At 39.4% G+C, this 16699-nt stretch overlaps 1 protein-coding gene across 1 annotated transcript; it reads right to left on the minus strand.

Annotated features, from left to right (window-relative positions):
• Positions 1–8468: 8468 nt before the first annotated feature.
• On the minus strand, positions 8469–15833 carry foxa1 (forkhead box A1). The gene is made up of 2 exons (XM_069711633.1): positions 15708–15833; positions 8469–13295 (listed from the first exon to the last, which is right to left on the minus strand). The coding sequence occupies exons 1-2, from the start codon at positions 15771–15773 to the stop codon at positions 12135–12137; spliced, it is 1227 nt and encodes a 408-aa protein (XP_069567734.1). The 5' UTR covers positions 15774–15833; the 3' UTR covers positions 8469–12134.
• Positions 15834–16699: the final 866 nt, after the last annotated feature.

Raw genomic sequence — 16699 nt, forward strand, 5'->3', positions numbered from 1 at the left:
AGTAATAATACTCATTTTTAATTAATTTACCTGTTAAGTCTCAGAATTTATATTTTAATGAACAGATTTTACTGTGTTGAACATTTTGACTCTTTTTAGGTCCAGTTTTCATCTCATTTCAGCGTCTCTGCGGTGAAGGATTCCTCCTCATTCTCCTCCTCCTCGTTGTCTCTAATTGAAGATCAGTCGGCCTTTTAGTTCTTCTGTTGATTTAAGGTTTGTCTCTTAAACTCTCCTTTTTTAAACAGAAACGCTGCTCAGTTTAATTTCAGAGGATCGCTGTGACAAATGTGAGGAAGCCACTCTGACTTCATACTCCCCGAAAACTTCAAATTAAAATTTAACTTTACCAACTTTCTAACTCTCGGGTTAAAAGAAACTGGAATGACATCCCAACAGCTTTTCTGTCCGATAAAATAAAACGTTCGCGATTGATCTGGTTGAAATCCATTTACATTTTTTACCTTTTTTTAAGCAGGTCAAAGTTGTCAGATCAACATTTAAAGTGTATTTACTAATTCGTGACGTCAACTCAAAGTCTCTATTTGATCCACTGCTGTTTGCCCTGTTAAAGTTACTGCATTACGCTGTTAAACTCAACACTTCCTGTAGTGTTTCAAATTAAAAGCCCACTACAATTTCATTTGACAGACATCCTACAAGTCGTAACAAAGCTTTTATTGTGAAATATTTGCAGGAAGGTGTGACTGAAATCGAACAGTGCAACAACGCAGTAAAAGTACACAATGGAAATACTCAGGTAAAGTAGAAGTACCTTGAACAGTACTACAGGGCAGTAAAAGTACACGATGGACGTACTTGAGTAATGTATAAGTACCTTAAATTGTACTATAGTGCAGTAAAAGTACACAATGAAAGTACTCAAGTAAAGTACAAGTACCTTAAAAAGCACTACAACGCAGTAAAAGTCTGGCTGTGTTTGTGTTTGATTGAACAAACTGCTGAAGCTGCTGTTTCCTGAAGGTTTTTACACAAAACACCACTTTACATTCAAACACACACACACACACACACACACACACACACACACACACACACACACACACACACACACATACACAGGACACATATCACAAAATAAAACACACACTCTCTGCTCTGCATACTAACACTGTCCAAACAGGATGAGGACCAACCTGATTGGTCGACCTCTGCTGCAGTTCCCCCCCCACACACACACACACACACACACACACACACACACACACACACACACACACACACACACACACACACACACACAGATATGTCTGTGTATCTTTGTGGGGACCCTTATTAACATCCTGCATTGCCAGGACACTGACCTGTTTTTGACTAAATGTCTTCACAGGGCAGATATGTTTTTACTCCCAGAGTGTAAAACTGTAAGGAGTCCTCACAATGATAGATACACACAACATAATTTTTTCACTCAACAAGGAATTCTGATCCTCCTTTTGTTTTTGCTGTTTGAATTTTCATTTCATTTTACTCCTTTTTTCATGATGTCTGCTTCAATGTCAGATGATGAGCAGCTAATTGATCAGAAAGGAAAAAATAGATCATAATAAAGTTACAAAAACCTGTAGAAAAATCGATGTCAGATAACATTATACACACAACAGCACACAGGAGCACTCCATTTACAGGTTAACACAATAATCTATTTACAGACAAATTTCAGAATTTATTTACAGATAAATATTATAATCTATTTACATTTATATAGAGGCATAGACATTTTAATAAATTGAATCCTTGAAGGTTTTACTGTCCGAGGATGAGCCTGTTAGAGAAACCTGAGGGGCTGAAATACCTAAATACAAATCAGAATTTCTTAAAGGACGAATCTATGGTTTTTTTTAGACTCATAAATTACCAAAATATTTAGTTACAAATGAAAAATCTTACATCTGTGTATTCAATGGATTGCTGTTTGAAAAGCGTTTAAACTGACAAAGATAGATAATGTTTATGTCCACAAAAAAGAAAAGAGATAAAGTTTAAGGCAGTGGTTCCCAATCAGTGGGTCAGGACCCCCATCGGGGGTCACGACATAAATCTGAGGGGTCGTGAGAAAAAAGAACAGTGACATCATATTTTATTTTTTAAATCCCTGTAATTTAGAAAACGTTTAATGGAATTATTTTGGTGTAAACTACAGAGAAAACTGAAGCTTTCAGCTTCGAACACTTAAAAGTTACAAACAACAAACAGTTCAACCTCGACTAAATAAATAAGTAAATAAAATAAATCAGTTCAAATAAAATAATGATTGAGTTTAGAATTGAAGTTTTGTTTTGTTTTCTTATTACAGTCATTGGTGTAACTCTGTTTATTTTCTTTGCTTGTTTTGTTTACAGTGGAACAGTAGACAGTTTGACCAACAGTTAAACCCAGAATGTGACCAATAACAAAAAACAACAAAACAAAGAATAAAACCTTTAATGTGGAATTTAACGTAGACGTTGTGGAGATGCGGGGATTCCACCTGACAGCAGTGATATGTAGTTTGTGCAGAGGAGGTGGTGGTTGCCCCCCCTCCCTTCTCCAACTGGTGGTTACCATGGTGACGGCAGACCACTCGTGGTCGACTTGGGTGTCCTGGTTTTAATCCTGCTGCCGTTAATCTGCTTGTTCTGAAGAAAGACTCAGTTTGTTGGAGCTCCAACTTCTGACGCCACCTGGGTGTGTGTGTGTGTGTGTGTGTGTGTGTGTGTGTGTGTGTGTGTGTGTGTGTGTGTGTGTGTGTGTGTGTGTGTGTGTGTGAGGGTGTGGGGGTGTGGGGTATTGATCTCTCTGATCTCTTGTTAACTCTAAAATCACGTTCAGACTCTCTACATGAGAAACTGAAGTCCGCCACCACGGGGAATCCTGCTCTCTGATTGGCTGCCGGCTCTCTAAAACTTTACTTCCTGTTTCTTAGTTCCAACTCGGCCTCCTCGTAACCAGCTGAGGATGAAGTACTCATCCTTCACTCCAGTAAAGTACTGCGATCTGAAGTCTGTCATTCAGAGTCCCGCTGCAGTAAAAGATTGTTGAATATTGTGTTGGCTGCAGGTCGCTCGTCGGTTTCAGTCATGATTAATGATGGTTCCATGTTGTGTTTTATAATAACAGATGCCAGATGATCTGGGACCAGAAACACTAGGTTAAAAGTGTTCCCGTTTGTCCTGAGTCAGCAGGTAGAGTTTTGATAGTTAGACTGTGAAGTTGTAAATGTTGTTGACTGTCAGGAAGAAATATTTCTGAGTCAATTAGGACACCAGAACTGTTTATTAGGAACTGTATGAGAACCAAGAGACTCAAACCCACCACAAAGACACGCAAAACCATCGTAGATAAAAAAAATTAAAAAACGGCGTAATGACAAAAACACAACAAAGAGACACAAAACCAAAATGTCGAGAAAACATCAAAATGTCAAGAAAAAAGTCAAAATGTCAAGAATAAAATTAGAATATCAAAAATAAAGTAAAAATGTCAGGAATGAAGTTGAAATATCGAAAATACAGTAAAAATTTAAACAATAAAGTCAAAAATGGCCAAAATATAGTCAGAATGTCGTGAATATAGTCGAAATGTCAAAAAGGAAATCTCAATGTTGAGAATAAAGTTGCGAAATCGAGAATAACGTAGAAATGTCGTGACATTTTTTTTTAACTAACTTTTGAGGATGAATCTAACGAGTAGCTTCAGCACATAATACTACAGAATCAGTTTTAGAAAACTATACATATCACTAAAAACTAATTAACACAGTGTGGTGATAAATAATAAGTGTTTGAGGAGATTGTGCTGAAAACTTTGTAACTGTTAATAAACCTGCATGAATGTGACCACAGTTTCCACGTTTGTGTGCTTTTTTTCATGCAGTTTCTGGCACGATCACTTGTTACCACAAAGAGAAATAATATCTGTTTGATTTCAACTTTGTTTTCAACATTTTGTCAAGATTCAAAATCAAAGCAATCTGATTTTTTTTCTCCTTAATGTGAAGCAAATACAAATATTTTCACTTCTCTGAAGACAGAAAACAGAAACATTAAACGATAAACAGCCATGAACATGAACATGAAGATTCAATCGATAACTGATCAATGGGTCGCTGCAGCTTTAATAAATCACTGAAACTTTTCACAGTCTGACCGAAACAACCATGAAATCTCTGCCAATTACCCCCGTCCCCATTTACCGCCCCCCCCTCCATGGTTTGTAATGACCACCCCCCCTCTCCTCCTCTCCAGGACCACCAACCTCCTGGCTGAGCCATATTACCACCTCACAAAGCTCTAATAAACTTCCTCCGTATAATTTTTAATGGAAAAGCAGCTGCTCACCCCCCTGTCCCCGCACCCCCTCCCTCTCTCTCTCTGTGCCCCGGTGTCTCTTGCCCCTCTCTCTCCCCTTTGATCGCCCTCTTTTCTTCTTCTTCTCCTCTCTCTGATTCTGGAGGGGGATTTCTTTGCTCTTTTCGTTGGTCGAGCACAATTGTGTTATTGGAGATAATTAATTCCAATCCCCATCAAAAGGCATTAGTGGCCCCGGGGCCCCCGTTCGTGGCTTTCTAGTGGGGGGAATGAAAGGCGAGGGGAAGAAAGGGGCCGAGGGCCGGCGTATTGTGGCTGACATTTTCCTCCATAAGGCGCGAGCGGAGAGAAAAGGGGCCGAGGGCTTTGCTGAAATGATGCTGGGGGTCCCGGGGCCGCCGCCAGCGCCGCCGCCGCCGGAGGAGCCCAAGCGGCTCTGCTCCACCCCGCCGGGAACATATGGCTCGTATTACAGCAGCAGTCTGGGTGGCAGAGCATCAGTTAGGGCAGATTTCATATTTATCACGAACTGAAATGTTTTTGTTTTCCGGTGAAATCAGAGACGAAATATAGTAAAATTACAAAATATCTAAATCCTTCAGGAAACTCAACGGCTTCAGGGTCCAGAAGAAAAAAAAGACCAAAAACAGCAGAATAAAAACAAAAAGGAGCTCTCAGGATGTTTTCAGGTGAATTTTGTTAATCTGATTGGTTCAGGTCCAACAGAAACTCAGATCAACTTGTACCACGCTGTAAAAAAGAAGACGTCACCTGTAAAAGTAATGTTACTGTGAAGTGAAGAAAATTACTCAACAGAAGTATTTTCACTCTACTAAATTATTTCTACTGTCAAAGCATTGTTTTCAGATTAATCTGTAATAGAGCCTTGTCTTTTACCAGTTCATTGTGTTTTATAAAATAAAATAATGATAACAGTAATTGTTCTACAACCTGTTCAATACTTTAAACAATCTGCCAGTTTAGATGATGTAGTAATACACATATAATACAAAACTGTATTTATTCAAAACATAAAAATCGGAAATGCTGAAACCAAGTTAATTATCAATATCAACACATTATCAATAGTTGATATCATATCAATCAGCTAATCATTTCAGCAGATACAAAAACCCACTGACAGAACAGCTGAGCAGTTATTCGGGCCTGCCGACAGAATTCACTAATAAATAATAAATTAAAGGAGTAAAGACAAAACACTGAGTCATTAGTCATTATTAATACTGACAGAGTCATTGATAATAATATTGATAATCATTGTGTCAGAGCTTTAAATGTTGGATTCTTCAAGAAAATATGACAGAGCCTCAGTTCATCAATGAAACATTAAAATATTGTTAATTAATTTTAAACTCTAACTGAAACATTAAAAACAACATTTTCTTCAAATATCACGAATCAGTGACGTCCTAATTATTCCATTCACTCTTAAATTATTAATCAATAATGTTGTATTATTCTGTAAATATTACAACAGATCAGTAGTAACGGCTTTACATTCGCCTCCATTAGATATAACTGATAACTAATAACTGTTGTTACTGTGGAGACTGATTTTAAACTAAAATTAAGTCAAATTTATGAAGTTCATAATCATTTGTGTCGATTATTAAAGTCTGAAATAAGACAATAAATCAATAAAAAATATAATCAATAACTTCAATATGAGAATCTTAAAGTGTCTGTTATCATGTTCACAGACATAATTTTTTTTTATTAGCTTTGTATGAATTTTTTTTCATAGATATTATTACTTTTTTGCAGATGCTATTACTTTCTTTTTGGATGTTATACTTTTTTTGCAAGTTATTACTGTGTTTATGATATATTTATATCTTGCTCCCACATGTTTCTTGTTGTTTGTGCAACAGTTATATTTTGTCTCGCAGGTTATCGTGTTGCGAAATGTTTGTATAATGTTGGCATGAATTATTATTTTATCTTTTATTCTTCATCAGTTGTTGTTTGAGAGAAATTCACATCTTTTTTGAACAAGATACATTTTGATTTCTTTGTATTTCTGTTATTCATTAAAATTATGATCATGTTTGAGGAAGATTTCGATCTTGTTGCAGAGTCTTAATCTCGTTCACATGAGATTTACATCTCGTTTATGTCAGTTATCTCTTTATTCACACACAAAGTTTGTTTTGTTTTTATTTCACCTGTAATATTTCTATTGAACTTGTGTTTTTGAACAAACTGATGTGCAGTCAGTTGAGAAAAGGGTTGACAGCTGTGACCCTCCACAATAAAATCCTGTCTGTGTTAAATAATGAAGGTCACCGTCAGTAAAACGGCAATAAGCAGCAGACAAATCAAATGTCATCTCACACACATATTACATTTACTGCACATTATTTATTATTCTCAAATGTCAGTGAACGCATCACAGTGAAATAAAACCTGCTGCTTTAAGTCACCTGAAGCATTTGATCACTAATAATCAATCAATCAAAAATAAAACTGTTTATTTCACAAACAGCAGAATAAAGTGAGATTTTATTATTTTATTTTTTTGTTATCTGCTAATTTGATCATAAACAAACCAATGTTTGTGTTTGTGAACTTCAGGAAAACAAAAAACAACAAACAGATATATTTGAGTTTTTTACATTTACAATTAAGCAATATATGTAAACGTTTTCTTTGATCAAATAATTACTGTTTCGAAGCTGCAGATTTTAACATCTTTTATGTGGAGTTTATTTTCACTGCTAGTTTTTATAGAGCTCTTTGTGTTTTTATTTCTGTTTTAATATACTTTCATTTGTTTCTAGTTTGTGCAGAAGCGGCTCCGCTCGGCTCCTCTCGGCTCCATCCGTGTCTCGGTCTGTTGCCGCTTCGGGGGATCATGTCTGCGGATAATTAGCAGATAATTACGGGATCATTAGAGACATTTCGCGGCTCTGCGGCCAAAATGCGTGAAAAAGCTGCAGATCAAAGTGAAATCTGTCGGTACGTGTTCGGGTTCACGGAGCGGCGGCAGAGGTTACGGCCCCACAAAGACCCGCAAAATCCGGCGACAGCGGCGGCGCTTTGAGGCGCTTTGAGGCCGCAGGAGGTTCACCGTGTTCGGCTTGTTCACCGGCTCGTCTCGCCGGTGAACAAGCCGGAGGACACGGAGGAAGACCGGAAGGACAGGAAGAAAAGAAAAACTCAAAAAGAAAAACAAACAAACAAAACAAAAACCAGATGAACACAAAGAAATCAACACAAAGATCATTAGAAATAAGGACAAAAACAATAAAACGTGATCAAAACACACACAAAAATAAGAGCCTGAAGAACACTAAAATTACCTTCCGGTTGCAGAGGCCTATTTATTAATAAACAAACAAATGATGAAATCCGTTTATGTTTGATTGAACCTCGTGCCTCTTCACGGTCACGGAGAAAACTGTTTGAATGGTTTATTGTTGTCTTTTTTTTTTCGATGTTTACAAGCAAAAAAAAAAGACCATCGTGAAACTGGCAGATAAATAATAATTGTCTAATAATAACTCATTATTATTAATAATAATAATAATAATGGTGATATGATTCAGGTGAATTAATTTTATTTTCTGGTTTCAGAAAATAATTAAAGTAAATTAAATTAAATTAAAATCCAAATAACAAAATAGATATTTTAAAGCAAAGCCCTGATATTTTGTGACATCGAATAAAAATGTTTGACCTTCATCGGTTTATTGATGATCAGTGTTTTAATTTATTGATACTTTATTTTTAAAGATGAATGTTTGATTTCTGACGAACTTTTGGATCAGACCTTAGCAATAGGCTACTATTAATATAGGCCTATTATTAGGCTGATAAACAAGTATTTATATATATATATATATATATATATATATTGGTCACTGATCAAACTTGTGATTCCAAAACCAAGTGTTAATAGGACAACAGGGATGATTTATTGATAATTCACGGGTTAAAGAGGGTTTTCACTCAACAAGCTGATCAGTAAAGTGAACGATTATTGATCAACTATTTATAAAATAATTTTATAAAGTAAAAAAAAAATGACTATCCAACTAAATTAATGAAAATATGAAATTTTAATTGAATTAAATCACATAATTACGTTTGTCTCATTAACATTTTCTAATCGATCTGATTATAGCCTATATTATGGATTACTAATAAACATCAGGCCCGAAAATGTTGGAATCAACCTTTAAAAAAAAAAAAAAATCTTGAACCGAGAAATTCCCACCGAAAAATCCAAATCTTTAAATTATCCGATCAATCATTCGGTCAATCAACCATCAGCGTTTCCTTCTTTTATTTGAAAATGACAGAATAAGTTAAGAACATGCATCAGAGTCGAAAACCAACGAAGAACAAACACACGACGAGGATGAAGAGGAGGAGGAGGAGGGTCCGCGTGTCTGCCGGTGAAGAAGACCTCCCACTTCATTCATGCACATGGTAATAATCAATAATCAGTGATGGAGAGGAGAGCTGAATTCAAATACACAGACGCATCAACAGACAGGAAGTGATTCTGCTTTTACACACAGAGTGAGAGTTCCCGAACAAACATCCTAAAAACCATCGACTCAGGATCAGTGAGCTGATCGATCACAGATAATCGATCGATCAGAGGATATCTGATCCAATAATATGTTCTTCAGAGCTGTCAGGCTAAAAGGTTAGCCGCTGCTAGCGCCGGTTCCGTAACCCGGACCTGTGTTTCCATGGTGACGCTCAGAGACACCTGCTGACCGGAAGTGGAAACGATCAGTCTATGACCGGAAGTAAAACATCTGCAGCTCTTCCTTTGGACAGTATGACGCTGAGGTTGGCTTCAGATTTAACACCTGAGGGGACGTTCAAGTTTTGCTTAACTTTCCTTAAAGTACCGAACGGAAGTTGTGAATGTGAAGCTGACTGAAGCGAAGGAGCCGGAATATGAGCCGCAGGTGCTCAGAGAGAAGAGCTACCGACTGATGAAGGTCGCCACCTGTTGTGACGTGAGGATGACGTCATGAAAGCTGTTCGGAAACACACAGAACCAACTTCAGGACGGTTTAAGTTCACGGAAGACGGTGGAAACAGACGATTCCCAGCATGCTTTGCTTCTCCAGGTGAGGTCTGCTCTTCAGGTTTATTTATCAGAAGCTTCTTGAACCAGAAAAAAACTCTGTAAATAAACTCAGCTGTTCAGAATCAATTAAAGTCATCGAGTCAGCTGGAAGTAAAATCAGCTCCTTCAGAGAGAAGCTGCAGGTTCTGTTTCTTAAAAGTTCTGTTTCTGCAAGGTTCTGTTTCTGAAAGGTTCTCTGATGTTCTCCTCCTGTTTTTTCTTCAACTGTCGCTGTGATTTAGGAACCGAGTGTTGTTGAACTAGTTCTGCTTCTGTACTCAGAACCGTTTAAAGAACTTTTACTTCTATATGAATTAAGATCCAGTATCCGGTGTTTTTTAGATCACGTCCACGGCCCTCCTGTCCAGTGAAAACCACATATCTCCAAAGGTTTCAAATTAAAGGATGAAATGTTAAAACTTTGAACTTAATTTTCTAATAAATTCATTTTTATACAAAAAGAACCAAAACATCCGTCATCACAAGGCCCCGAACAGAGTAAAGTTCCTCCAACAGAACCTTAGAACATCACAGAGGAACCCAACAGTTCCACAAGAGTCACAGCTGTAAGGAAAAACTTCCTGTTTTAAAATTCTGCTGCTTTATTTAAAAAACCTTCTTGAAGCTGGAGAATGTTTCACAAGGTTCTCACAGGACCGAGACGTTAAATTTCACGAAGTTACTGCAGACTGAAATGACCAACAGTAAAATCAGGAATAAATTCAGCAGCGATATGAGGAGGCCTCTTCCTCCTCCTCCTCCTGCTGCATCAAGTTTAAACAGCTTCAGTCTCTGATTTTAATCTAAAAGATGATCCTGAATTTAATAAAACATTCAAACCTCCAGTTTCTGTTCAGCGGCTTTAATCTGAAATGGTGGTTCTATCGTCTCGTTCCAGTCCAGCTCTGTTGTCTGATCACCGATCGATATTTAAAGTTTTTCCATCAGGAACAAACTCTGTTTTTTATTCCAGATGTTTGAATAAATGTCAGACAGATTTGATTCTGTATGCGGAAGCAGCCTCAGTCTGAAATTTACAGTTTTTTCCATCTGATTTCTCCCTGAGGTTCGTCTGTCAGGCGTCCTAATTTACACTTTTTCAGTCGAGTTCTGGGGAACAAATTAAAGGTTCTTGTGCTTTACTCGAGTAACATTTTGTCAGATGAAAAACTGATCAAATCAAACTCACTAATGACAGAAAATAACTTTTATAATCTCTCCAAATTATTTTCATTTGAAAAAAATATATATTTTCTTCTTTTCCTTGAAATTAAATTAAACTAATTTATTTTGGACTTTAGTTTGTACAAAATAAAAATCCCAAACGTGGCTTTGGGACAGGAGCAGATAAATAAATCAGCACGTTGATCCATCAGTAGAAATATTCCACCAGTGACTGTCCTGATTTTAATTATAATACTCAGGGTACATTTTCCTAATTCTGAGTAATTCACCTGTCAGAGACCAAAGCTGATCTTCACCGATCGATCGTCAAAAATTTTCCCCCAAAAACAAACTCGACCGCTGACACAGAAAAGATCAAACGTTGGGAAACTGATCAGAAATCCGGATGCAGACGACAACAAACAGCGAGGCGGGAGCAGCCCACTCATTTGGGTGAGCTGACCCTTTACATAAAAAAAGGCTTTTTTTAATCTGCGGCGGGGTTTCTCAAACTGAGGGTCGCGACCCCTCCTGAGGTCAGGGGAAAGGCAGACGAGGTCGTGGGAGAAATAAATCCCAATCAGAAAAATTAATTCCGATCATTAATCGACAGCCGTTTATGTAAACAGTCTGCACCATTGCCGTGACGACCGCAGTCGACGTCGTCCGGCGACCTCTGACCCGAGGCTGCTGCGGGAAAAAAAAAAACTTTTAAATTACTGCTTCTCAACTTGTGGGTCGCGGCCCTCTGATGGGTCCTTCAGATCTGAAGTGATGAAGTTTCTGTTTGATGGACCTCAATCTTTGATCTGTTTTTAAATATGATTTAATGAAGTTGATTTACAGTAAATTGAATATCTGAGACGTGTCTTAGCTGATATTTGAATGGAGTTTGGTTTACAATCAGCTGCTCTTATTCAAGAAAACATCAAGCTTTAACAACATGAAACGGATGTTAAATCGGCAGATATTTGAATGGAGTTTAGTCCTTGAGAAGTGGATTTGTTTCAGTCTACCTCATATCCCCAATATGAACAGAACCAGGATCAGACTCAGAACCAAGACTTTCATGGTTCCTCTACCCTCCAACCAGCAGGTTAAAGTGAATCATTGTGTATTGATGAATCCCGATCAGTTCGATGAGGTTCTTTTACTTTTAGAGGTCGAAGGGGTTGAAACTGCAAACTGGAACCTGGAGACGGTTCTTGACTCTCAGGTCTAGAACCACGGACATAAATGACACAAACTGCACAATGGTCAGCAGATCCTTAAAGAACTGGATCTGCCGGATTCTGGTCTGACCTGTGGGATCCTGCGTGGATGTTTTCGTACCTTAAAGCCGCTACCTGTAGTGACTCGGTGTGTAAAAGCAGACCACGGACCTGGGATCAGTTTAATCGGCTGAGTTTGTGTGTCTGTGTGCGTCCTGGTTTCGGTCACAGTGCAGGAGTCCAGTGCAGAACCCGTCTAGCTCAGCATCGTCACGGTCAGACAGGAAGTCCAGGACGGCTGCATGCAGAGAGTCCAGACAGGAAGTGCAGCTGCTACTACGAGGTGTTGAGGAGCGGTCTGGGGTAGACCCCTTGGTAGTAGGAGGCCTCCAGAGGCTCCATGGTCCGCCCGCCGAGGCCGGATGACCCCCCGGCGTTGTAGGAGGAGTACTGCAGCGCCTCGTAGGCCTTCAGGTCCAGTTTGTGCTGCTGCTCCGAGGACGACATCAGGTTGTTGATGGAGAACGGGTGGTTGAAGGAGTAGTGCGGGTCTCCTTTCATGTGCAGCTGGGACTCGTGGGCCATGGAGTGGGGGGGCAGTGACAGGGAGGACAGGAGCTGGGATCCGGACACCTTCAGGTCCGACGCCCCGCCAACGACTCCCCGCAGGTCCAGCCCGGGGGGCGAGGCCGCCTGGCTGGAGGAGGGCAGCGAGGAGTCCAGGAGTCCCGGCGGTTTGATGGAGTCCCCCGTGGGAGACGCCCTCCCACCCCCGCCCTGCTCCTTCCTGCCGTCAGACTTGCCCGGCATCTTCTTGTCGCACTTGAACCTCTTCTGGCGGCGCAAGTAGCAGCCGTTCTCAAACATGTTCCCGGAGTCCGGGTGCAGGGTCCAGTACGAGCCCTTCCCCGGTTTGTCCGGCGAGCGCGACACCTTGACAAAGCAGTCGTTGAAGGACAGCGAGTGCCGGATGGAGTTCTGCCAGCGCTGCTGGTTCTGCCGGTAGTACGGGAACAGGTCCATGATCCACTGGTAGATCTCGCTCAGCGTCAGCATCTTACTGGGTGCCTGCTGGATTGCCATGGTGATGAGCGAGATGTAGGAGTAGGGAGGTTTGGCGTGCGGGTAGCTCCGTCTGAACGCCTTGTTGTCGCGGGCCCGGTTCAGCCCGCCGCCGCCATACGCCATGCTCGGACTCATGGTGGGACTCATGCTGCCGTACGGGTTCAGGCCCATGGAGGCCTGCTGGGCCGACACCGAGCTCATATTGGACGGGCTCAGGGCCCCGCCCATTGAGGCCACGCCCCCACCCAGGCCCGACATGGCCGCCGCCGAAGCCGAGCTGCCTACCCCTCCGACCGGGGCGGGACTCAGACCGGTACCGCTGTATGACATGTTGAAGGACCCCGACGTCGTCCCGCTGCTGGACATGTAGCCGGACATGGAACCCATCCCGAGACCAGAACCCATCCCACCGCCTGTCATCGGAGAGTAAACCTGCAGAGAGACCAGAACCAGTTAGACCAGAGGCAGAATTTGAACTAGATCAGAACTACCTAGGATCAGGTAGAACCAATGTGATGGGAGGCGTAATTTGATCAGAACCAGTTAGAGCAACATTAGAACCTCTTCAGAACTAGATTACCAGATCAGACACAGTTGAAGACCATAGACCAGACCAGTTAGAACCAGTTAGAACCAGTTTACTAGTCACACTAGATCAGAGATTAGAGCAGGTCGCAGTTAGTTGAGCTAGAACCAGTTGGACCTGGTCCGGTCCGGTGTTCTGGACCGTGTTTCGGTTCTGGAACCGCTTGAACCAGGACCAGATTTTAGACCGGTGGTGTTTCGTGTCTGATTGGTGATGAGCAAGATGTGGTGTGTCGATTCTTATGTGTTTTTGATCTTTTATCAGCTTGGGGAAGAAAAACTTCCCCAATAAACTGATCAACTATCTGATCACGGATCAATATCAGATTCCTGCAAACTCCCCGTCACATCCCTCAACATCTGATCAATCAGTTTGTCCCCTGATGACCCCCCTCAGTGCAGCAGCACCCCCTGCTGGGTGAAACAGAACGAAAGTCGGTGTCCAACAAATAGGGCTTTTAGAATTATGCAACTGATCAGCTTTTTTTTACGAGATCAATAAAAGTCCGTTTCTCCTCCAGCTGGGACGTTGTGAAGTTAAGGGACATTTAGAAACAGAAATCCTTTCATATCAGAATAAAAAGAAAACCGGTTTTCAATAATCACGTATGTTATATGCTCTTTATTTCCAGCAGATAATTACTTGTTTATTTTTATTATTTAATTAATTGTTTTTCATTTTATTATTAAATGTAATAAATGATAATACAGTGATTTATGATTTTAATTGGATTTAATGGTGCCATTCAGTTAAAGACAATAACAACCTGTGATGTTTAATAGTTAAAAAGGTTTAAATTGAAGAATTTAAAATCAAATCTGCTGTAGAGTCGAGTTAATTTACAGACTTTTATTTTAATTCATATATTTCATTAGATGTAGTAATTATCAATTTAAACTTTTTAAAACAACTGAAAACTAAACTTAATGAAGGAAAATCTACATTTTACCATCTACGGCGTTGTGTTTGTTCACTGATGCTGAAGAAACCAAACAGTCTGCCTTTAATAAAAAATAAAAATAAATCAGTTTGACTTAAAATCAAACATCATTCAGCTGTATGAGAGGAACATGAATCCACATTTAATCTGTTATTGAAGGCTTTAGTTTAACACACTTTTATACTTCTATAATCTACTTTAAAATCAATTCATTACTTCATTATGTTGTCGCAAAATCACAGATTTTAATGCATAATAATGATTTCATGCACTGGACAAACAGGTGGAACATCACCTTAATTTACTTTATCTTTTCTGCTGAACTTCAGAACCAAAATTTTTAAAACTCTTTAAACACACAAACTATTTCTATATTTAATTCTTCATTAAATGAAAATTGTCTTTAACATCTTTATTATTTTAATGCCTGAGTCCAGCAGCATTTATAGCAAATATACCTCAGTTTCATAGATTAATGATGGGCTATTAAATATCACTAACAGCAGCAGAATCACATTTTGTAAAGAACATTTTTTTAATATCAAAGACCTGAACAGATTTTATGGTAAATATAAAAATTAGTAAAAGTAAGTCAATCTTTTTGTGATAAGTTAATAATAATAATAAATCAATAAAATAATAACTCTTAACTCTGGCCGGTTGTCTCTTATTTTCTGTTTTTACGGCGATCTAATCAATAACCTCCGGAACAGATCAGATTTTCATCAAGAGTCCGTCTAAAAAACACAATTTTAGAGTTAAATTGAATATAAAACGTGACAAAATAATAGTTGTATTATTGTTATTTCTTTAAAATAAAAATAGGCTAACTTTAAATAAATTGTTTACATTTTGTTCATGTCAGATTGTATCATTAAATTGATCCTGTTAACACGTTCGTCCTCTCTTTGGGTAAATTTCCACTGATTTACAACCAATATAAAAATCAGTTTTTCATCACTAAAAGCTGCTGATCAGAATAAATGTGAGGATTTAATTTGTTCCGCCTGACTCCGCATTTAACTCTTTTACTTTTATTTTTACACATTAAAAGCTTGTTTCATGAATCTAAAAATGAAGACTTTATTTGCGTGATTATTTAATTTTATTTAGTCTGAGCCGAAGAAAAGTCAACTTATCTTCTTCACATTGTTTTAAATGTTCATTCCACTGTTCTAAAGATCTTTAACCGGACGGACTGAAGTTTTACTGGAAAACGTCCGTCAAATCTAGAACGGATCCAGACCAGGCGGACCCGGGTCTTACACCGGGTCCTACACCGGGAAAAGCAGCGGTAAACGGGCGCGCAGTGACCGACCTCCTCGCTGTAGTATCCGCTCCAGTCCGGAGCTTCATGTCCTTCCATCTTCACCGTGCCCAGCATGACGGGAGCCCGCAGCCGGAACACGGATCCTGCAGGTCCCGCTCCGGGTCTCCGGGTCTCCTGGTCCTGTGTCCTGCTCTGTGTGCGTCCCTGGCTCGGGTGGAAGCGTGCCGAGCCGAGCCGAGCGCAGAGAGGCAGAGTGTTAGTGAGGAGGAGGAGGAGGAGGAGGTGATGGTGACCTGCGGACTAATGTGGCCTTCCTCCTCCTCCTCCTCCTGCAGGTCCAGCCCCCCTCCTCCATCACTCCCCATTCCTCCACTCAGCCTCCACCCGCCGCTCCTTCCCTTCAATTCACCGGATTTAAGTCACGTTCATTTCTCCTCTTGATCAAAAGATATATTAATTTTATTTCGTAAACTTTTGGTTTGGTTTTTAAATCAGTCATACAAAAGTCCCATTAAAAAAGACAAAAGCTTTCCTAAATTTTGTAGCTCTGATTTAAAAAAAAAAAAAAAGGACAAATTCAGTGAAACTAATTAATTTCCATCTTTAAAGAAAACCACCTAAAAATATAAAAATGATCTAAAACAGCAGAAAGGAAGCAGAAACGGACAGATTATAACATGAACATGTATTTCTTTCAATTTAAGGATTTTCAAAGCCCTTTCAACTGTGGAGAACGTCCTTTAAAATTAACATTCATCCCACAAAACTGAAAAACATGAAGAACCTCAGTGATTGAACATTACATTTTGGGTTTATTGAATGTGCCCAACCTTCCATACAAGATTCCTTTTAAAAAAAAAAGACACAATTTTAGCATTCCTTAGCTCCAGCTCAGTGACTCACCTAGAAACACGGTTTAAAGGACATTTTGGGAACGTTTGGATCATTTAGTCACATGCTGTTGAATTTAAAGTGATGAAACGACACAAACCTGAAACCTGTCTGAATTTAAAAGTTAAAATTTTGCAGCTCAGGTAGAA

The sequence above is a fragment of the Brachyistius frenatus genome, unplaced genomic scaffold (genome assembly GCF_029030835.1).
Source record: "Brachyistius frenatus isolate BFR_SWC_R1_liver_20210118 unplaced genomic scaffold, ASM2903083v1 Contig_102, whole genome shotgun sequence".
In the NCBI taxonomy this organism is placed as follows: Eukaryota; Metazoa; Chordata; class Actinopteri; family Embiotocidae; genus Brachyistius; species Brachyistius frenatus.

Excerpts from the sequence above, each read along its gene's own strand:
- foxa1 (XM_069711633.1), bottom strand. The coding sequence starts at position 15,773 with ATGCTGGGCACGGTGAAGATGGAAGGACATGAAGCTCCGGACTGGAGC. Across the intron at positions 13,296-15,707 it reads GCGGATACTACAGCGAGGAG|GTTTACTCTCCGATGACAGG; the intron begins GTCGGTCACTGC and ends GTCTCTCTGCAG.